This window comes from Capricornis sumatraensis, chromosome 6 (genome assembly GCF_032405125.1).
Source record: "Capricornis sumatraensis isolate serow.1 chromosome 6, serow.2, whole genome shotgun sequence".
Taxonomy (NCBI): domain Eukaryota; kingdom Metazoa; phylum Chordata; class Mammalia; order Artiodactyla; family Bovidae; genus Capricornis; species Capricornis sumatraensis.
This window is the reverse complement of record NC_091074.1, coordinates 73,223,281-73,246,531: the sequence shown is the minus strand read 5'-3', so window position 1 is coordinate 73,246,531 and position 23,251 is coordinate 73,223,281. Positions and strand designations below refer to the sequence as shown.

At 38.9% G+C, this 23,251-nt stretch overlaps 1 protein-coding gene across 5 annotated transcripts in view; it reads left to right on the top strand.

Annotated features, from left to right (window-relative positions):
• Positions 1-255: 255 nt before the first annotated feature.
• The window catches only part of TEX10 (testis expressed 10), a 49,050-nt gene continuing 26,054 nt past the window's right edge, over positions 256-23,251 (top strand). For all 5 annotated transcript variants that reach the window (XM_068974494.1, XM_068974496.1, XM_068974499.1 and 2 more), the window contains exons 1-8: positions 256-369; positions 3,953-4,141; positions 5,776-6,488; positions 6,867-7,110; positions 11,274-11,386; positions 19,920-20,158; positions 20,868-21,003; positions 22,383-22,558. In XM_068974494.1, the coding sequence (XP_068830595.1) occupies positions 3,962-4,141; positions 5,776-6,488; positions 6,867-7,110; positions 11,274-11,386; positions 19,920-20,158; positions 20,868-21,003; positions 22,383-22,558 (1,801 nt within the window). In that variant the 5' untranslated portion in view covers positions 256-369; positions 3,953-3,961. The remainder of the gene's footprint in view (positions 370-3,952; positions 4,142-5,775; positions 6,489-6,866; positions 7,111-11,273; positions 11,387-19,919; positions 20,159-20,867; positions 21,004-22,382; positions 22,559-23,251) is intronic.

Below are 23,251 nucleotides of genomic sequence, written 5' to 3'. Positions count from 1 at the left end.
CAGGGAAATTCAGGGAGGGTCAAGCTTTGTCCTTGGATCCTGCGCTCTACGATCTCGGATTCCCGGAGCGCGGGGAGCTTCCGGCGCGGGCCCGCCCGCTCCTCCTGGGGGCGGAGCCTGCCGCTCCCGCTCCCGCCTCCCCGGCTGCGCGCGGCTGCGGGCCGTGATCACGTGAGCGCGGCGCGGCGGAGGAGGGGTCCTGATTTCCGGGCGGCGGAAGGAGACGCGGCCGCGTGAGGACGAGGCGATTTGAAAACACGCTTCGGGAGCGAGAGGCTGAGGCCGGTGGCGCCCGCCGTTGCCCACTGGGCTCTTCCTCGCACGTTCTTCCCCTCTGCCTCCGCGCCCGGGTCCCGGCCGGGTCCGCAGGTGAGCGGTCGCCCCCGGTCGGGCCGGGCCCTCCCGGGGCGCGGGACGGCGCGCGGGGCCGTTGCCCCTCGGTCCGCGGCCCAGGCGGGTAGGGCGGGCTGGGGTCAGTCTGCGTCCCCCGGGGGCCGGGTCGTGGCGCTCCGACAGAGCAGGGCCTGGGTGCGGAGAGGGGCAGCGCGGGGGCGGGGCGCCCCGCGGGCATTTGAAGCGTTTCAAGTGACTGGGCGGGTTCGCGCGGTTTCGGGTCTAGGAGACTTTTAGGCCGGTGTGCGTTAATTGGGCCCCGCTTCCTGGACTGTGGTTCGGACCGCCTTCCCCTGTGGGAGAAGGAAAGATAGTTTCTTGAAAACCACGGGGTCTTCGCTTATGGGATACGGGACCAAAGTCTGGGGTTGAGGATGCGCAGTCGTCTCGTACTCAATTCGGCCCTCGCAGTCCAGGTGTGGAGTAACCAGCCGAGCAAGTTCAGACCATCGGACGTCTCGAGTGGTCCTGGTCTGGGATATTTGTTCTTTGGAAAGTCAGGTGTCTCCGATTGGCCCCTAGGTAGAGTTTGGAGGAACTCGTGAGCGTAAAGGGTTAGAGAGGAAATTAACCAAAGGCCGAGTACAATGTGACTTACTGAGGGTTTTTTTTTTGGCGGGTGGAAAGAAGTTGGAAATTAGGAGAGGGTAGTGAGGTGGCAGACAAACTAGCTGAAATTCGGTTCGGTTGAAATCCTGGTAGACTAGACTCTCCTTTTTATTGAAATTAGAAAGCCTGTAGTTGGAGCATATGAAATTCATCTTGAAAACTTTTGAGGCTCACCTGCTTCAAGTGATGTGAGAGCTCAGTCCCTGAGGTTGGTGTTCCTACCATCTATTCGATACCAGCTTCTGAAAAAGTGGCTTGTGTTAGCTTCTCAGTTGTATCCGACTCTTTGTGAACCCATGGACTCTAGCGTACGCTCTCCAAGGGATTTTCCAGGCAAGAATACTGGAGTGGGTTGCCATTTCCTTCTCCAGGAATCTTGCTGACCCAGGGATCGAACCGGGTCTCCTGTGTTGCAGGCAGATTTACTCTCTGAGCCACCAGGGAGGCCGTTTGGTTTGCTGTATTATGAAAATCTTGCTTTTAAGCGAAAATAACAGTTGCTGTAGAACTCTGAGTTCCTAGTATAATAATGTTCCCTGTGTACCATAATAATAATCTTATTAGCTTGAAAAGTCAAGGAGAGGCGGTCAGTCTTGTTAGCTTTCCTAACAGAGGGAGAACAGAGTAATTAATACTGAGTGGTGGGTAATGCTTGTACAAGCTTGACTGTGTGTTGGACCCTGATCAGCTAGTTAGTGGCTAAAGATAGCACAGAGAATAAGGGGGTGGAGGGTTAATTGATTCGATTTTTCTGAATATCTTGTTCGACTTGTTTTCATCTCTGGTACTAGATAGTAATTGTAGTGAAAGCTCACAAACTGTGCTTGCTTATTTCAGAGAGGCCAAGTGAGTATTACAGCCCTCTTTGTAGTTTTTACCTACTCGTATTTTAGACCAGAATAACTAGAGGTGTGGGTGGGCTGAAAATTTGATATTGGAATAAATGAAATAAGGCAAGCCATTTTGCCACCTTTCCCCCAATTCTCACCAGGATTGCAGTATATATAGCATAAAGTTGGTTTTGATGAATTCAGTCTTATTTACAAAACCCTCTTTCAAGTCCTTAGTAAAGGACTGACACATCTTTCAAATGGTTTTAGCATCACCCTCCTTGCATGGTCTTGTGAGAACTGAATGCTTTTGTATATCTGCTATTATGCTTGATATGTACTGGTCATGAGACTAAGAAAATACACCTTTGTGCTTATAGCATATCTGTTGACCGTGCCAGGCACAGTTCTGAGTATTTTACACATGAGCTCATTTGCTCCTCATTCATCTTACCTAGTAACAACTCTATGAGGTAAGCATTATTATTAGCCCGGTTTTGTAGATAAAAACTGAGACAGATGGTTTAACTATGGCTATAAAGTGCAAGAGTCTGGATAAGAGCTAGTTGCTCTCTTGTATCTGCTCTTAACCTATGTAGCCAAACCCTAGGTGATAGGGCTCTAATGTGTTAAAACCTTGTAACCATGTGAATTTGAATGTAATGTCATAGGTGATTAGCTTCTAGATTCCTGAAACTTCAAGTTTCTGGTCTTGCACCAGCCATTTTATTAATCTTAAAATAATTCAAACCTTCATTTTGTTCAAATTTCTTGAACTCCCGCGTGTAGCGTTGTGACTTAAAAAAAGTAGCTAGGCATAGGATAATTATGATAGGTCAGGGGAAGTTTTATTTATTCCAGAGACACCTACTCTGGTGGGTATACAGTGCAAGGTAGGGTTTATTATTTTTGTGTGGAAAAGGCTTCAAGAAGGGCTGAGCCAGTTCCAGGTATAGAAGGCTATTTTTTTAGATAGAGGTTAGTTGATGGGAAGATAAAGCTGTAGAGGAAGTTAGGAAGGATCGCTGACCGTCAAACCCAGGTGTTTTTACTGTAAGCAAGTAAAAGGAGCAGCTGAAAGCTTGTGAGCCTTGATCAGATCTGTGTTTAGAAAGAGCCCTTTGGCGATTATCAAATGGACCATGAAGTGGACACTAGTGACAAGGCAGGAATGCTGGTGGGGAAACTTGAACAGTCTTGGGTTGAAATAAAGGATTTAAGCAGGGAGTGGGAATGGGGAGAAGGCACAGATCAAAGATTTTGTGTGTAAGTGGGATAATCTGTGTGTAAATTGAAAGAATATGATGGAGAAAGAGAAGTGCAGTTCAACAGGGTTATACCTGAGTGGTTATAATAGCGGCCTAGCTGGTCTTTGTTCCTTAGCTCTCTGTTACACTGTATTTCCTTTTATATTGCTTTTTTTCCCTCCTCTTTTTGTTTCCGGTTTGTATCTAGTCTGAACTTTTCCTGGTGTTCAGAATGCTAGTACTTTCATTTTTGCCTATACCAAGCTTATCCCCTTTTCTTCATCTCTACTGTTTTCCTTGCTCATGAAATGCCCAGTGCCTGTCCTTGCTGCATATCTGAATCGTCCCCATTTTCAGGCACTCAGCTTAGGTTCATGAAATTTTTCCTAGCTATTACAGGCTGCATTCAGTGATAAAATTGGTTTAGACTTTGTTTTGCTAGAGTTTCTTGGGGGTTTCTGGGGGCCAGGAGCTTCCCAGTAGGTGCAAGGTATACCTGTAGCAACTCTGCTATCTCCCTCTTGTCCTATGAAAACAAAAAATTTTCAGAAGTTTTTTTTCCTTTTTTATTGAAGTATAAATATATTAATTGAAATATACACAAGTTTTCTACTTAGCACATTGCTCGACCCAAGATTCCTATTTAGAACATTGCTTGACAAAAGGTTGCATAGCGAAAAATATCTTAAGTAAACTGACTTTGTTGTTTCTTTATAAAGGTATTTTCCATTTAATGTTTTGATGCATTGGCATGGTTATTGTTGATCTTGATAATGTTAGAGTAATGTAAAGGTTAGAAAATACCTTCTCTATTCTTCTATAATTTATCTTTGGTCTGTATTCATTGTTTTTAAATTAATTCTTTCATCATAGTACTCAAGAATGACCAAAAAAAGAAAACGCCAAGATGATTTTCAGAAAGTAAAACTAAAAGTTGGTAAGAAGAAGCCCAGGTCAGAAAATTCTACTCTTACAAACTTTAAAACGAAGACTATACATCTGCCCGAGCAGCTCAAAGAGGATGTAACACTTCCAACAAACAATAGAAAACTTAACATAAAGGTAAATCATAAACATTTTTTTTGATAAGATAGGATTTTCCTTAAAGTCATCTAGAATGGTGTACTTTTATGGAAAGTTGTTTTAACTTTTGAAAGTGAAAGTGAAGTCGCTCAGTCGTGCCCAACTCTTTGGGACCTCATGGACAGTAGCCAGCACCAAGCTCCTCCGTCCATGGGATTTTCAAGGCAAGAGTACTGGAGTGGGTTGCCATTTCCTTCTCCAGGGGATCTTCCTTACCCAGGGATCAAACCCAGGTCTCCTGCATTGCAGGCAGACGCTTTACCGTCTGAGCCACCAGGGAAGTGGCTGAACATTGGAGTTTATCTGTTTTTCAGAGGTCATGCTGGCACTACAACTTGCCCACTTCCTCCAGAAACACTTGCTCAGCTAAAGTCAAAGTGATTTCTCCCTTGGGTATTCATGTGATAATTTAATACGTCATCTGGAAGTAATTTTTATATCTTTTTGATGTGTCAAGTTTTTGATGTGACAGGTCTTCAGCTGTTTTTATAGCTCATTAGGATAGGACCCTGTCTTACCCATTTTTGAACCTTTACAATGCATCGCTATTCCAGATTCATAGTAAATGTGTGAAATTAATTGAAATTTAAGCAGTATTTTTGCTTAAAAATGTAGCAGCTTTATTGAAATGTAATTTGCACATAATATTTATTATTTAAAGAGGACAGTTCAGTGGTTTTTAACATATTTACATTGTTAGGCTGCTATCACAGTAATCTAGTTTTAAAACATTTTTGTCACTTTAGAAAGAAACCTTATACCTATTAGAAGTTGCTCCCCATTTCTTCCCCACACCAGACAGCCACTAAGCTATCAGTAAAGATTTGCTTATTCTGGACTCTTCATATAATGGAATCATGAAATGTGGTCTGTTGTTACTGGTCTTTCATTTAGCATGTTTTTGATGTTCATCCACGTTACAGCACATATCAAAACAATACTTCATACCTTTGATGTGTCAGATAGTATTGCAGTGCAGAGCTGTGTTATATTTTTTCACTCAGCAGTTGATGGGCATTTGCTTACTCCCACTTTTTGACTCTTATGAATAATGCTGTTAGAGACATTTGTGAACAAATCTTTGTGAAGATACACGTGTTCTAGTTTTGCTTTCTAATGTCTGCAGGTTAAATAATATCAAAAAGATATTTGAAGTTGTGGTTTCTTTACAGATTATATAAATTATTCTAAATAGAATTGCCGTATGTTACACTCTGAATAAAATACACAGACACCCTGAAAGACCACTTAAAATAGGTAGAAAATAGTGTAAATATGTATATGGTACATAGTAGGTCTTTAAGTGATAATGATGATTGCTATCAGTTTAAACGACAGTGTGCCTAATCCTGTGTAATTTCAAAACGAGAAAATACTGACTGAAAGTTAAAACAATTCTTTTATGAAGCCAAAGCTACGTTAAAGCTAAAACTGTTCCTGATCTTAACAAAAGGTACATTTTTCTCAAAGTAACACTTGAAAAATACCTACTGAAGCAGCCCTTGACACCCACCGAAGTGTCACTTTATTAGCATAGTTTCAGTTAGCACTGTTTATTTGAAAATGATGTGTATGTATATGTATATACCTAAAACCTGTATTTTTATTTATAGGATTTGCTGTCACAGATGCATCACTACAATGCTGGGGTTAAACAAAGTGCTCTTCTTGGACTTAAAGACCTTTTGTCTCAATACCCATATATAATTGATGCACACCTTTCAAACATATTAAGTGAAGTGACTGCTGTGTTTACAGATAAAGATGCTAATGTACGATTAGCAGCAGTTCAACTTCTTCAATTCCTGGCCCCCAAAATACGAGCTGAACAAATTTCTCCATTTTTTCCTTTGGTAAGTGCCCATCTCTCTAGTGCCATGACTCACATTACTGAAGGAATTCAGGAGGACTCTTTAAAAGTTTTGGACATTCTGCTGGAACAGTACCCAGCTCTGATTACTGACCGTAGCAGTATATTGCTTAAGAATTTTGTAGAACTTATTTCTCATCAGCAGCCGTCCAAAGGACTGGTAAATAGAGACAGATCCCAGTCCTGGATACTTTCTGTAAATCCTAATCGGAGACTCACTTCTCAGCAGTGGAGGCTGAAAGTCTTAGTGAGACTCAGTAAATTCCTTCAGGCCTTGACAGATGGATCCAGTAGGTTGAGAGAAAGTGAAGGACTTCAGGAACAAAAAGAAAATCCCCATGCCACTAGCAACTCCATTTTTATCAACTGGAAGGAACATGCCAACGACCAGCAACACATCCAGGTTTATGAAAATGGGGGTTCACAGCCAAATGTCAGTTCACAGTTCAGGCTACGGTAAGGATTTCAGTTACGTCCACACTCAGTTTTCCTGTATTGAATTATAACTGCTGACCATTGATGGCTAATGGCGGGAGACACGCAGGTGTCTTCCAAAGTTTCAATAGTTACTCATAATTTAATTTTATTTACTGATGGGAGGAGTCATTTCAAAGTATACTAATTTACTCATTTCTAGCAAAGCCTAATGGAAAGTAAAAATTGATCATCTTTTGGCTTTGTCTTAGAGTTCTGTTTTTCTTGCTAGTGTTGATCAATGTAATTATCAATTCATGGTGCTTCATTTTACTGGTACTTAATATATTTAAGATTTAAATTAAGCAAGGAGTAATATTTTTTAATTAAAAATTTTTCATTCTTACCTTTCCTTGCTAGGTATCTGGTTGGAGGACTAGGCACTGTGGATGAAGGCCTGTCGTGTACTGAAAACTTGAAAGGATTTATTGAGATAATAATTCCATTGCTAATTGAGTGCTGGATTGAAGCTGTGCCTCCACAACTAATGGCTTCTGTTGGAAATGGTATAGAACGAGAACCTCTGCAGGTTATGCAGCAAGTTCTTAATATTATTTCCCTTTTGTGGAAACTCTCTAAGCAACATGATGAAACTCATAAATTGGTGAGAACTATTGGGTTATTTTCTGAGTAATGCCTTTTATCATAACTGGACAGATTAAAAATCAGTGTATTACTACTAACTGGTTATGCATTTTCCAAAAAATTCCCAAGATTTAACTATAAACTTGTAACATTTGCTCAAAACTGCAAATTAAAATAATTCTTTGAGTTTGTTATCTGTTTTAATTTTTAAGTGAAATGTACAGCAAGGTGCTTGATTTCTTTTTTTATTAACTATAATAATGTTACATTGTATTATTTATGGCAGATTGATTACATAGGAACATTCTAGTGTCTGGAGACCTCTTACTTGATTTAAAAAGTTGGTTATTAAGCAGTGTCTTCCAGTTTGGGCCACGTTACAGAGTTTATGCCAAGAAATGGATGAAACCGAAGATCTCATATCTAACCCTGAGTTGTTTTTAAACTATTACATTTCAGGGAAGAAGCTATATGTAAATTTGCTTGGTGTATGCTTTTTTGTTTTCTTCTTGATAAAGAATGTAAATTGGAAAGCATTTATTAAAGTTACTTTTACTGTAGGTAAGCTGCAATTGCTGGTATGGTGCAAGTGACGTTAACCTAAGTAATTCCAAGTCATAGAACAGTTTCCAGCTAGCAAACATGTTTCTAGATGAGTGAATTTACCTCCTGTTTGGGGAGATTTTGAATATTGGTGGGCTTTTTAAAGGTGTTTTGTTGTGGGGAATATAATACATAGTCCATGGCACAAGTAAGGAAGAACATGCTTGAGTGATGCTGGATTAATGTGGTTAATCTTAAAAAAGGCAGCTGCTCGAACAATACTTTAAAGCTTGGAGCATCGTTTTATAGGAGAATTTCTGCAATGACTTAACTAGGAAGTTGTGACTCTTTGAAGTTGCCTACATATGTACAGAATGGACAAGGCAGTTTTTTAGTTTTGTTCAGTTCTTTTTATTTCAGGCATTTGGGTGTTTAATTATTCATGGGCACCTTAATGCTTATTATTGCTTTAGTAATATTTGTAATTAGATAGAATGGTAGGACTAAACGCAGATTCATTAATTGTGTAGTTTTGGATCATCTACTGTCATTCAGATAACACTGCTACCGCTGCTGCTAAGTCACTTCAGTTGTGTCGACTGTGCGACCCCATAGACAGCAGCCCACCAGGCTCTGCCGTCCTGGGACTCTCCAGGCAAGAACACTGAGATAACACAGAATCTAAACACTGCCTTAGTTTTATGAATATTTAAAATAGTATGTTTTAGAAATATTCTGTGCTATTACAACTAAAGTTATTTATTAGTTCATTAACATAGAATACTAAATTCAGACGACTGTTTTGCACAGACTGTTGAAGGTTATGTAGAATAGTAAAGTGGGATAGTGTATAAAATTGAAGTAAACCGAGGGTGGTTAATTCAAATAGAAATAGTATTTAAAAGCATCCATTGGTAGAATTCTCTAATTTACCATGGCAGATTTGAACTGTAATAACTGAATAAGGTAAATCTATTACTTTGCAGACAGAGTATAAATATGTATGTTACACCAGATGGCATTAAAATGCCTGTTATTTAATTTTTCATTACCATTCCTGCTGTTCCTCTTTCTCATTCACCTTAGTTATAGCTTCGTACTTAAGATGTTGAGCAGTCAAAGTTCAAACTTTAGGAGGAATGAAATGGCATTCCTTGGTCTTCTAATTATGCACCACAGGCTGAATTTTTTTCAGAAAATTCAGAAAATGTGTAGGTTTTCTGTTGATAAATTGGCATCTGTATTTGGGTGCAACCTAAGGGTAACTGACTGCTTACTTTTTAAGTTTTGCTAAATGCATATAGTGTGTTTGTATTTTGCTGCATAATTGAGAGGTTTCATTTTTGTCCAGGTATTTTTTTTTAAAAAACCTTTTTAGGAATTTGAAATCTTTCATTTTTGGAAAGAAATTTCAAGTTAACACTAAATCTTATTTGCAGTGGTTGAGTACTCAGATCCTGACTGAGGTGGTTTATTTCTAATACACTCTTTGTATCCTTAGTATCCTTAATTTAAAGTATACTGTGTTTAATATTTTTAAGACACACAGTTGTTTTAAAATATAATGTAACATTAACTTTTTAGTTAACTTCAGTTTTTGGAGGCCTCTATTAATAACTTTAGGTCAGTATTATAATTTTATACACTACGGAGATTTTGTTGTATCTTAGCTTTGTATTTTAATGCTTGCTACTTTCAGTCTAAATGTTTCTTTATTGTTTCATTTTTACCATGAAGATCAGAATTTGTGAGAAAGAATTGGATGCAAAGGTGAATTGAGCATCTGTAAATTTGGCTGTTTAATTAAAATTCAGTTCCTCAGTAAACAGTGGTCACATTTCAAGTGCTCAGTAGCCTCAGGTGGCAGGTGTGTTGGACAGCACAGATATAAAATAGCTCTGTCACTGCAGAAAGGTCTTTTGAATAGCACTGCTTTGCAGTAAGTTAGGTTCTGTGCTAGACTGTGGGAATACAGAGATAAACATGACTGACAAGGCAAATACTTAGCTCCTGGTGGGGTTGAGAGATGATGTCCAACAAATAGATGATGTCCATCATGTCATCATTAGGAAGAAAGATGAAAGTGGGATAAGAGAGAACATGTAATGAAACTGCAGGGAGGGGACTGTTAAATAGGTGGTCGGGAATGCCTTCTTAACATCTACATGTCACTGAATGAAGAGAAGGAGCAAGTCTTGTGAAGACCTGTGGAAAGAACCTTCTAGGCACAGGGAACAGCAAGTGCAAAACCCTGAAGTGAGAACAAATTTGACATATTTGAGAAATGGCAGCAAGGCCTATGCAAGTGCGGTCCTGGGACAGTGGTGGATGATGAGGGGGGAAGTGACAGTAGCCACATCGTGTGGTTCCTTGTGGTCTGTGGTAAAGAGTTACAATTTTAACCACATTGGAGGGTTTTGAGCAGAGGAGTGGTATGATCTAAATTATGTTTATTTAACTTTAATATGTCACATTTACAAATAAAACAGTAATAAACTCCCATGTCCTCATTCTCCAGCTCTAGCAAAACTGGGGCCCAACTGAGATCATTGATCCCATGGATGACCTGTCCTTCCTTTATATACATTATCTCGTTTATCCTTTCCTGTAATATTTTGAAGTGTGATTTATGATTTAAACGATCACCCTGGCTGCTGTGTAGAGAATTAAGTTTAGGGGGGCAAGAGGAAAAACATGAGGACCATTGGGAGACTGAAACAGTAATCTTAAGTGAGAGGTGATGGTGGCTTGGAGTCCTACAGTAGCTAGTGGTTGAAGTGATGAGAGGCAGCTGGATTCTGGTGAAAGCAGCTTGAATGCTGGTGTATATAGTAAAGAAAAGAGGAGCAGGAGTGATGCCTGTATTAATGGTCTAAATGATGGAGTGACCACACATAGGAGAGTTCAGTTTATTCATGTTAAATTTAAGATGCCTGTTAGAAGTCCAGGAGTTGTCAAGTACATGTTTTTAGGTCAAGAAAAAGAGAAGAACCTAGTGAAGGTAACTAAGGAGATGTACTGCAATAGCTAGCTATTGATTTATGGTCTGAGTTTGGCCTCCAGTTTTGCTGGAGCTGGAGCTAGCTATTGTAGCATCTCATGTCCCATATCCCAAGCAACCCCTCAGTTACTGGCAGACTGCAATGATTGGTCCTCTGGATAGCAGGAAATCAGTGTTTCAGGTAGGAGAACATGATACATTGAAGAATACTGCTGAAGAATTTTAGACAAGTACAGTGACTTGTGAAGGTGTGAAATGCCTTTAACAAGCAGTAGCATTTCTAGAGAATAGTTACTCTTAAATGGAATACTAGGGAGAAGATTTTCTTGTATATTTTATAAATATTAGTAGTTTGAATGTAGAATTTTAGTAAATCTTAACTTTCTCCCTTTTTTCTCCTTCTAAGTAGATAAATGCATGTAAAAATAAAACCAGCAAAAAGAACTGTGGGTGAAAATTGGATGGCCTAACAGTTTATTCAGATTTTAAGATATTTACATATTATATCATTAGCAGAAGATGTATTATAAGGGTAAATTTGTAAGTGAATATTGACAAGTTGTTTCTGCTTAAAGTCTTATTTGCTATTTTAAGTTATTGTTTCTTATAGATTTTCTAATCTGTGCTTATTTTACTAGGAGTCATGGCTTCGAAAGAATTACCTTATTGATTTCAAACACCATTTTATGAATAATTTTCCATATGCCTTAAAAGAAATAACCAAGCAAAAAAGGAAAGAGACAAATAAAAGGTATTGCCATTCTCTTCCACTGTTTAATCTGACATTTTCAGAAAACAGTCTTAAACTGAACTTTGTACACTGTGAGGTGTTTTTATATAGACTTTGTGAAGTAAAGATAAAAGCTATAGTATCTGATCTTAAGTCACTTTAAGCCCTGGACTTGCAATTTTACTTAACTTTTATTTTTATTTTTAATCTGTAAAGTGAATGTTTTGTGCTAAATGAGTGTCAGCTATCAAATTGTATAGATAAAAATTTAATAAAAATTTGCTAAGAGTGGATAGTTTATTTGTGAGAGGCGCTGTGTAATTACTGAATCTTTGAGAGCATAACATCACTAGTTTCTGCTCTCATTTATATACACAGGGAAGCGTAATATAACTATTATCAGTATCCTGATGGAAGAGAGATAATTGGAGAAAAGTAGCTCTCTTTTTTAAAATAAGTGGAAAGAATGAATTATGGATGAAGTTTCACTGGAAAAGTGTAAGCCTGGAAGTTATTTCAAATGATTACCTGAAGTAAGAGCAGATAAACGTAAAAACAAATTACCCAATAAAATTTGACAAGCAGATACAAGTTAGAAAACTCAAGGTGTAATTCCCCAAATGAGCAAACACTTGAACAGATGTTAAAGTTTGTCAGAAGGTTCTTAAATTTATCAAAAGGAAGAACAGTGAGGAGAATCAGTGAGGCTCTTTGGGTAGAGTTCAGAGGATATGCTCAGAAGTGAAAAGTATGTTGTAGGCAGATAAATTTCATTCATTCACCAAAGTTTTTTGGTCTCTCACTGTAAGTAAAGTATTATGACAGATAATTAGATGTCCTAACGTATACTCTTTGATCTCTTAAGTGATTTCATAAATTGCAAAAATCAATACAAAATCTTAAAATTGATAAAAATGTGTGTCAGACTCTAGTCATGAGATGGAAATCATACCAGTGATTTTCACAGAGAATTTAATACAAACGGGTTTTAACTAGGTATTACACTAGGTATTTCCTAGTTTGATGGAAAATGGAAACTAGGTATTTCCACTTCATAGTGGAAAGGTGAATGGGAGCAGTACGGTACTGCAGAGGTAGGCCTGCAGGAAGCGGCCACTGCCTCTCGACTGGGAGAACAGAGAGAAGAGGGCAGGTATCTTGAGTCGCTGTCTGGAGCCCAAACTCAGCCCTCTAGGACGGGGTTTGCACTCAGCTGGGACTGATGTCTGAGATCAGGAGAGGGGCCTAGTGGGATAGGGGTACAGGATTCAGCAAAGGGGGTTCTGGCTGGCTGGCACTGGTGTTCCAGGGGCACAATGATGCTGGTTCTGTGTCAGGGAAATACAGACTGGAGCAGACTCTGGCTGCTAGAATGAACTGCTGCTGGCCTGAAGAGTGGTTGGGTTGCACTGGTGGCAAAAGGGAGGAAAAACTAGAAGTAGGAAGCAAACAGAAAGTGCCGCATTTTCCTCTTACAGCTTTCCAGTCTCAAGTACCTCTTTGCTTCCCAGCTGGCTCAGTGGTAGAGAATCCTGCCAATGCAGGGGACAGATTTCAATCCCTCGGTTGGTAAGATCGGCTGGAGAAGGAAATGGCTACCCGCTCCAGTATTCTTGCCTGGGAAACCCCATGGACAGTAGCCTGGCGGGCTGCAGTCCACGGGGTTGCAAAAGAGTCTGACACAGCTTAGTGACTAAACAATAACAAGTACTTTATTGGCAGAGCCTAACAAGAAGCAAACTGTAAAGGAGAAAATGTGACTCACTCCCAGAATCACAAAGTAAGAGTGTGGAAGGGTGGTTTTAAGGCTGAGAAACAAAAGCTCAGTAACTTGCAGGAAGAAAAATGAATCTACATACTTAACACAAGGCATATTTAAATGTCATTAGAACTTTATGATTAAGAAATGCTATAGGAATTCATAGGAGGAGACAGATCCTTGTTAGGATAAACAGACAAAGCAGTGTTGGAGAATAGTGTTTTAACATGAATGTGACTTTAGCAGGCAGAAGTGAAGTGGAGGATGATTGTAGTAATGGAAGGAGATATTACAGGGCATGAGAAAGCCATAGAATGGTGTAATGGAGAACATGGGACAGACCTGCATCACATCAGTTTCTATTGATGAATACCCTTAATGTTGAAAGTCATTTTTTTGTCTCTGACCCTCATTTCTCTTTCATCCTTGGTCCTTTTGGCATTGAAGACTATTGGTTGGATCAAAACCATGTTTTAGGACCATTAATTTAGAGTTTCTGGAATTGGAGGTGACAGAACCAAATAGGGAGATACTTTCTTGAGCAAGTAAGTTGTTAGGGTTTGTTTCCTCCAGATACAGTTTTCTTATTGACACAGAAGTTTTTAATCAGATGCATGGGATAAGCTTTAGAATATCCTTCAACGTGTGAATATAATTATATGTGTTTTTTATGTTGTCAAGTAAGAGGTTTCAGATATAATTTTTATCAAAATGAGATAGAATAAAAGGATGTTTGGAATTTGGTAGACCATTAAATGTAAGTAAACTAAGATCATGGCATCTGGTCCCATCACTTCATGGGAAATAGATGAGGAAACAGTGGAAACAGTATCAGACTTTATTTTGGGGGGCTCCAAAATCACTGCAGATGGTGATTGCAGCCATGAAATTAAAAGATGCTTACTCTTTGGAAGGAAAGTTATGACCAACCTAGATAGAGTATTAAAAAGCAGAGACATTATTTTGCCAACAAAGGTCCGTCTAGTCAAGGCTATGGTTTTTCCAGTGGTCATGTATGGATGTGAGAGTTGGACTGTGAAGAAAGCTGAGTGCCGAAGAATTGATGCTTTTGAACTGTGGTGTTGGAGAAGACTGTTGAGAGTCCCTTGGACTGCAAGGAGATCCAACCAGTCCATCCTAAAGGAATCAGTCCTGGGTGTTCATTGGAAGGACTGATGCCGAAGCTGAAACTCTAATACTTTGGCCACCTCATGCAAAGAGTTGACTCATTGGAAAAGACCTTGATGCTGGGAGGGATTGGGCGCAGGAGGAGAAGGGGATGACAGAGGATGAGATGGCTGGGTGGCATCGCCGACTTGGTGGACGTGAGTTTGGGTAAAATCCTGGAGTTGGTGATGGACAGGGAGGCCTGGCGTGCTGCGATTCATGGGGTCGCAAAGAGTCAGACACGACTGAACAACTGAACTGAAACTACTCGAGCATATGGGTGTACTGTCATTATTCACTTTATTGGACACTTAATATGTTGAAGGCACTTAGGAAAAAGAATAGGGTAACAAGAGTATATCAATGTAGTAAGGAGCTGGTCTTGCTCTTTCATGGGGGGCATAGGTCCTAGAGAGGGCTGCCTGCCTAGGGAGTAATTTGTGCCAAGATATAAAAGGTGAAAAGAACTATGAAGAGACTGAGGTGGTGAAATTGTGGAATTCTTAACAAAAGTGGATTGACAGTGGATTGACTATCATAAATTTCCCTAGTGATTTGTTTTGAGGGTCTGCAGGCTGCTCTTACACTTCCATAAGGAAGTGCATTGACTATTTCGCATGTAGCCTTTGGAGGCTATCTACTAAATTCACAAGTTAAAGTTGGAGGAGCCAATGTGGCCTAGGCCAGTGGTTTTCAATTTTGACCTGATGTCTAGATTTTTTTAATCTTGGGTGGAACTGTGGAGTTACAAAAGATACTATTTTCATTGTGGTAGAATGTCGATAGCATAAAATTTAACATTTTGACCATTTTTAAAGTGTACTGATTGGTGGCATTAAGTACATTCACGGTTTTCATGTTACCAAACTGAAACTCACTACACATTAAATAATAACTTCCTATCCTCTTCTTCCCACAGGTACTGGGAACTGCTATTGCACTTTTCTTCCTTTATTAATTTGAGTGTTCTGGGTACCACATACCAGTAGAAACTTAAAATATTGTTTTGTGTCTGGTTTAACTTCACTTAGCATGATATCTTTAACGTTTATTCATGTTGTAGCGCTACTAGCATTTCATTCCTTTTTTTTTAAAAATGGAGTTTAGTTTTTAGAGCAATTTTAGATTCATAGTAAAATTGAACAGAGAGATGGAGTCCTCGTATACTGTACTCCTGCCTCTGTGGATGCATGGCCTCCCTCACTGTCAGCATCCCACACCAGAGCTGTATATCTGTTGTAAAATATGAACTTGACACATCATTTATACTCAGAGTCTTTGGTTTATGTTAGGGTTCACTCTTGGTGTTGTACAGTCTGAGTTTTGTGTAAGACACGGTGTCATACATGGTATTTTCACTGTCCTAGAAGCAAGTTGGGAGAAGGCAACGGCAACCCACTCCAGTACTCTTGCCTGGAAAATCCCACGGACAGAGGAGCCTGGTAGGCTGCAGTCCATGGGGTCGCCAAGAGTCGGACACAACTGAGCGACTTCACTTTCACGCATTGGAGAAGGAAATGGCAACCCACTCCAGTGTTCTTGCCTGGAGAATCCCAGGGATGGGGGAGCCTGGTGGGCTGCCGTCTGTGGGGTCTCACAGTCAGACATGACTGAAGCGACTTAGCAGCAGAAGCAAGTTGCCCTCCAAATATGCAAGTTCTGCATCTGTGGATTCAGAAAACCACAATTCATAAACATGATACCCCATCTGCGGTCAGTTGAATACGTGGATGCAGAACGGTCTGGAGGGCTAACAGTATTCTTCACCACCATGCATTCACAGTTTAAAAGAACATGCCAGTTTCACTTAAAATTGTTCTTAAGTGGTAAAAATTACTAATCTTGTGAGGTCACAGTCCTTGAAAACACATATTTTTAATATTCTGTGTGGTGAAATGGGAAGTATGCCTAAAGTATTTTGGCTGCATACCAAAGAATGATGGTTGTCTCAAGGAAATGCACTTGTCATTCTGTTTGTATTTTCTGTGATGGACATGATTTTAATTTGAATGACTAACTGTGGTTATTCAGACTTGGGTATTTGCAGATATTTTTCTCAGAAATGAATAAAGTAAGCCTATCAGTTCCAGGAAAATAGTGTCTGAGCTAGAGATAAAATTTGAATCTTTAAGCAAAAATGAATATTTTGGGAGAACTTGTATCCACCATCTGTATATCCTACTTTTTTGCTCTTCATTTTTTTCATCTCTCTTCATTAGGCTTATTTAGAAGCTGCTAGATGGTTTATACACACACACAAATACATATATGTATAATGAAGGAGAATATATGTATTCTCCTTTATTTCCAAGGACTATTTTAACAGAGCACAGTACTTGGGTTTGGCAGTTTTCTTGTTTGAGCATACTGACAGCAACACTTGGCTCTCTCTTGGTTTCCACTGCTGTTAGGAAGTCAGCTATGAGTCTGAACTATTGCTACTTTATAAAAGTTACTCCCCCCTCCCCTCCCATAAGACTTTTCTCCTTGTCTTTTATTTTCTGCAGTTTGATAATGATGTATCCAGGTGTGGTTTTCTTTTTTATTGATTTTCCTTGGAATTCAGTGAGCTTCTTAAATCTGAGATCTTGAATGAAGTGTGTAAACACATCTGAAAAAGATCTCATCTTCAAAAAAATATTTGTGCCATTTTTCTCCTTCCCTTTAAAGATTAATTGAATGTGTATAAGACCCACTTACTGATTTTTCTGTTTCTCTTTATCATTCAAACATATATTTGTTGAATTTGTTTTGTTTTTATTTTTCAGTTCTAGAGTTTCTGTCCAGTTATTCTAGCACCGTTTGTGGAAAAGACTATTGTTTCTATTTTGGATTGCTTCTGCTCCTTTGTCTAAAATCATCAGTTGACTGTACTTGCAGACCTCTCTTGGGGTTCTTGGATTAACCTATGTTTGTCTGTTCGTTCACCAGTACCATACTGTCTTGATTACTGTAGTACAGTATGTCTTGAAATTGAGTGGTTGTGAGTCCTCCAACATTGTTCCGCTTCAGTCTTATATGGGGTAGTCTAGTGTTTGCTTTTGTGTATAAACTTCAGAAATCATTTTGTTGATAACTATAAAGTAACTGGCTGGGGTTTTGATTGGAACTGTGTTGAATCTATAGATCTAGTTGGGAAAAATTGTTAACTACTGAGGTGATGCATAACTGGGTCTGTTTTATGTAAGAGCTCTCTTTACTTCCAGTTCACCTGTACTCTGAAAGGGAAAGCCCTTAAGGGTCCAACTTGAAGTAGGAATAATATACCAGAGTCCCTGTGTTTGTCTGGCTCTGGGGTTTGACTTTTCCCTGTGAGGCCTCTGAAAGGTTACTTCAGTTTTTTAGCCTTTTCGTTGGAATTGGCAGCAGCCCTTGGAAGTTGAGTGCTGTGGCCTTGCTTTATTTGGGGGACCCAGCAATTGATCATCATCTTGTTCCTTCTTGAATGCTTTTGAGTTGTTAAAAACTATTTCATCCAGCTTTTAAAGTTATTTTCAGGAAGGGACTCAGTTCTAATTTCCTCCTCTATCATTGCTGAAAATGAGTTTCCCCAGTTTCCTGCCTCCCTCATAGAATTGGTGGTCAGTGTATTTAGACTAAAATTTTGTGTAAATTCTTGGAGGAGCAGGATGAATTCTCCCAACTTTTCTATGTCTGTTGACACCTTCCAGACAGTAATAGGTTATACTGCTTAAGATAAACTAAAGTAGATCTTCAAAAGCTTTACCTGTGGTGAAGAAATGTTGCAGTCGAGCTTTTGTGTGGTCTGGTTAGTAAACAATGTGCCTTGGTTTTGGACACTGAACAGTTGGGCAAAGAACCTACCAGTAGTTTTGGGTTTGTAGTATATATATTGCTAGTCATCTGTCCCAGTTTTCATTCATTCTTCCTCTTTGTTATAGAATTCCCAGTTTTTTGCTGGGCATTTGCTGTGCTGTGCTGTGCTATGCTTACTCTCAGTCATGTCCTGACTCTTTGCGACCCCATGGACTGTAGTTTGCCAGGCTCCTCTGTCCGTGAGGATTCTCCAGGCAAGAATACTGGAGTGAGTTGCCATGCCCTTCTCCAGGGGATCTTCCCAACCCGGGATGGAACCTGGGTATCCCACATTGCAGGCGTATTCTTTACCAGCTGAGGTACCAGGGAAACCCAAGAATACTGGACTGGGTGGCCTATCCCGTCTCCAGGGGATCTTCCCAACCCAGGAATCGAACTGGGATCTCCTGCATTGCAGGCGGATTCTTTACCAGCTGAGCTAAAAGCTCACATGCATGTATGCATTTAAGCAGACTTCAGATCCAGCTAACTTTTATTCTTCCATACATCCCCCTTTCTCCTAGTCTGTACCAGCATTGTTTCTTGAGCTCGTCACGTCTTGCCTGTATTGCTCAAATAGACATACAACTACTTTGTTTAGAGTCTTGTAACTGATTTTTTCTTTTTCATCAGCAGAAAAGAAAGAACTTTTCAACTATGTTACTCCTGTGCTTGCAGAATTGATTTCAGTGTCCTTAGCTTTCAACTCTTTGTGATCTGGTCCCATTTGTCATTCTTAACTCTACATTTGATACCCTAATAACACCAAATGTTAAAAATTTCCCTTCCCTTGTATTTGTGGTTTGTTACTACTGTGTCCTTTCTCATGCTTAATCCAGGGTTAACTTTTTCTTTTAAAATAAGTTAGTTTCAGGTATTTTTTTAGTTTAATCAACTTCCGTGTTTCTGGACATGAAAATAAATAGGCTCTGCCCTGCTGTTGAATGCAGTGTAGCCTGAAATCTACAGTGTTTATATAGTGTTTATGTATCTAGTGGTTTATATCCTTAGTTGCAAACTTTGTTTTTGTTAAGATAATCTGTTAGAACCTTTTTTTGAAATTTCTTTCAAGCTTTGAAAGAAATGTGTTTTATATGGCTAGGAAAAAGTGATTTCAATATGTGAGTGATAAAATTAAGTTGTTTCAGAATCGGGCTTATTTAGACCAGTCTTCACACATAAGGAAATTGTGGTCAGGAGAAATCAGTGATTCTGTTAAGTCAAAATTAGTTAGAAGCAGAATCAAGGTCTATTGTGAGTTTCATCCTAATATAAATATCTGCTTAAAATCTTCAAGTGTGTTGAAGTTTTCAAGTGTTCTTATCCCCACATTACATATAGGATTACCAAGCAGTGTTTCAAGGGCCTGTATTTTTTGTGTGAATAGCAACTTGGGTAATGAACTGAGCAGTATGCATTCTTAATTTATCCCTTAACAACCCTGATTCTGTAATGAATAGTTTACTTACAGTCGCTTTTATATACCTACCTTCTTGGCAATTCATTCTGGGAGGAATGAAGTGAAAGTGAAGTCACTTAGTGGTGTCCGACTCTTTGTGACCCCATGGACTGTACGTAACCTGCCAGGCTCCTCCATCCATGGAATTTTCCAGATAAGAATACTGGAATGGGTTGCCATTTCCTTCTCCAGGGGATCTTCCTAACCCAGGGATCAAACCTGGGTCTCCCGCATTGCAGGCAGACTCTTTACCCTTTGAGCTACCAGGGAATCTGGGAAGAATAGTTAAGTATTTTAGTGAAGCAGGCATGGTAGATACAACACGTAACAGTTATGTATGTCTTTGTTTTTAGCATCAAGCATTGCACGATTCTCTCGAATAATGTAGATCATCTTTTACTGAATTTAACACTGTCTGATATCATGGTCTCCCTGGCAAATGCCTCAACTTTGCAGAAGGATTCCAGTTGGATAGAAAGGATAAGGAAATTTGTAACAGAAACCCTTGAAGATGGCTCTAGGCTAAATAGTAAGCAGCTGAACAGATTGCTTGGAGTCTCCTGGAGGTTAATGCAGATACAGCCAAACAGAGGTAGGTGTTAATGCTCTGTCCTTATTTAAGAGAGGAGCTCTTATGCATGCTATTAACATTTAGAGTCTAACTTTGAGTTCATAACTGTCAAACATTTCACATAGTCATTTACGTTCAAGCTATAAAAGGTAGCTAGCATAATCATGAAGGAATATCTCCTTGAACCCTGATTGCTGAGAACACCCCTTTTTCAGTGAGTAGGTCCACTCTGAAGCTGATGGGAAGGTTTTCTAGTAGATTATATAGTTGGAGTGAAAGGAGGTATGTTTTATTAAGAGGAAGTGACATTGAGCCTAAGGATGAAGAAGTACTCTTTTCTGATCTAATTTGACTAGAAATTGATCCTTCTCTCTTTACCTTTCTTGCTACTTGAAATTATGTTGCATTGTCAATTTTTACTGTGACTTAATAATTCTTTTCATTCAAAACAGCTTTCCTGGTTGGTTCCTGGCTTATCCACCTTTCTAGTATTCTGTTTTTCGCTGTCCTTTCCTAGGTTTGTTGTCTCTTAGGAATATTTGTACTGTAATCTCTGGTTGGTTTGACTTTTGTATTAGGCCATTGATGTAGGATTTTGATGGTAGTCATCAGTTTGTGGCTAAAATCTGCTTTGTCATAGGAACAAGGTGCTTCTGTGCTTTTTAGAAGAATTATGGTGCTGGTGAAGAAACATTTTGACTCACATGCAGTTGTTTTCTCTTGTTTTTAGAGGCGACAGAGTCTCTCATAAAGGCAGTTTATACATTGTATCAGCAAAGAGGCCTGCTCATTCCAGTTCGGACTTTGTTACTGAAGTTTTTCAGTAAAATCTATCAAAAAGAAGAACTGAGATCTTACAGAATCCGGTACAGTTCCCTATGTTATTTTGCTTTTCTTTTTCTTACCAGGTTACTTTGTAATCTGTATAATAAGATGATAGAGTGATTAAATCTTTGGAGAAATTCTGTCTTTTATCCTTTTTGGTTTCATTAAAAAAATTTTTTTTATAAAGAGGTGTACATAATAGTTCCAGTAACCTTTATACACATAACTGAGAAGGTAAACGTCTCTTTGAGCATATATTTCCACTTGTCTGCTTAACAGCTAAAGGACAATTGGAACCACCTGTAGCAGCCTCAGCTTTTTCTTTTGCTTCCCGTAAATTTTATGGAGGTTTAACCTCTGGCCCTTAGTGACATATTGGGACATATGGTATAAGAATGAGGGCAGTGGAAGAGGAGAAGTGTACAATAGGTGAAGGAGATTAAAAGGTACAAACTTACTTATAAAGTAAATAAGCCATGGGGGTGTAATATACAGCATAAAGAATATGACCAGTAATACTACAGTAACTTTTATTAGGACAGGTGGTTACTAGACTTGTGGTGACCACTTGCAGTGTGTACAGTTGTCAGATTATTATGTGATATATTCCTGAAACTAAGATAATACTGTGTGTCAAAAATGTTTCAATAAATTTTTAAAAATGGGAGTATTTTAAAGTGAGAAAGTTCCTGGCTTAGTTTGGTGCTGTCTGGTGACATAGACAACACAAAGAGTAGAACTAAGGAATCCGTTTTTAGATATGGTGAGTTTGAGGTTTATTTGGGATAGTCTGGAAGAGATGTTTGGGTTAAGATAAGAGATTTGGGATACCTCAGCATACATAGGTAGTTATTAGAACATATTCGAGTCTTTACTGTGAGTCAGGGCTTTTCTTAATTTTTCAGTAATTCTCATACTTCGATGTAGGTACTGTTGGTTATAGAAGGAAGCTTAGGTTAAATAAGTTGGTGAGTGTCATGCTGCTAAAGGGCAGCCAGACTGAGACTTAAGTTCAGGTCTGTTAGACTCCAAAGGTCATGTGTAAATCACTAAGCTCTTGGGGGACAGCAAAAGTGATTGCTGTGTCCGAGATGAGGCATTAGAGAGTTAGCAAGTATAGGAAAGAACTGAAATAACACAAGTTTGAAGCCACTTAATGTGGGGCACCCTATACTGAGTGCATCAATAATAAAATAATTATTACAAATTAGTGTAAATAGTTCACAAGAAGTGAAGTAGAGTTTGTGTCCTTTAAGATAAAACTACAATTTACATAGTGCCCCAAATTACATAAACTTTTCAAATACAGTGGGATAAACCTTAGAGAATGCTATAGCTGAATAAATGATGCCAGCCATCTTATAGGCTCTCAAATGTTTAAATAAATGTGGTGTATTTCTCTTCTCTTTGATGGCCTTAGATACCGTAGTAAAGTGTTATCACGTTGGTTGGCTGGTTTACCACTGCAGCTTGCTCATCTCGGCTCCCGAAACCCTGAACTTTCAACACAGCTTATTGACATTATCCATACTGCTGCAGCCCGAGCAAATAAAGAGCTGCTCAAAAGTTTACAAGTTACTGCTCTCCGAATCTATGGTAAGAGTTTTGTGTACCTGTGTAAGTAGTAATCTGTCTGCCCCAACTTAGGAACGATGTTGCAAAGGGGAGATCTTTAGGTTTTACTTTTGCTTCAGATTAGGCATTAATTATACCATGGTAAAATGAACAAAATATCAACCAGTAAATTCATTTTCAGTAGTATTACTTAATACAATAGTTTTAGAAAATTAAAGGTTGTAGATGTTTCTTCAAATCTTAAATTGTCTTTTAAGCCATGAAACTCACAAATTCAAAACTGATCTGGTATTCTTACAAAATTCTTTTAAAACTTTGGCACATTTTACTTATTTAATCATTATCAATATCTTGTGTGGCTTTCATATATTAATTTTTTATTCACCCCTAAAACCTTTTCATTCTTTAAGCAAAAATATCAATAAAAACATACTGACATATATACATATGTATAATTAGTATTTATTATTGGGACACAATTCATATACCATAAAATTGGCCATTTCACACTGTGCAATTCATTAATTTTTAGCATATTCCCAAGATTGTGCAATAGTCACTATTCTCTTATTCCAGAATATTTTTATCACCTCAGAAAGAAACTCTACCATTAGTAGTCCGTCCCTATATCCTCATTTCTTCCTTCCTCAGCTCCTGGCAACCGCTGCTCACCATTTCTGTCTCTTTGTATTTGCCTATTTTGGTCATTTCTTA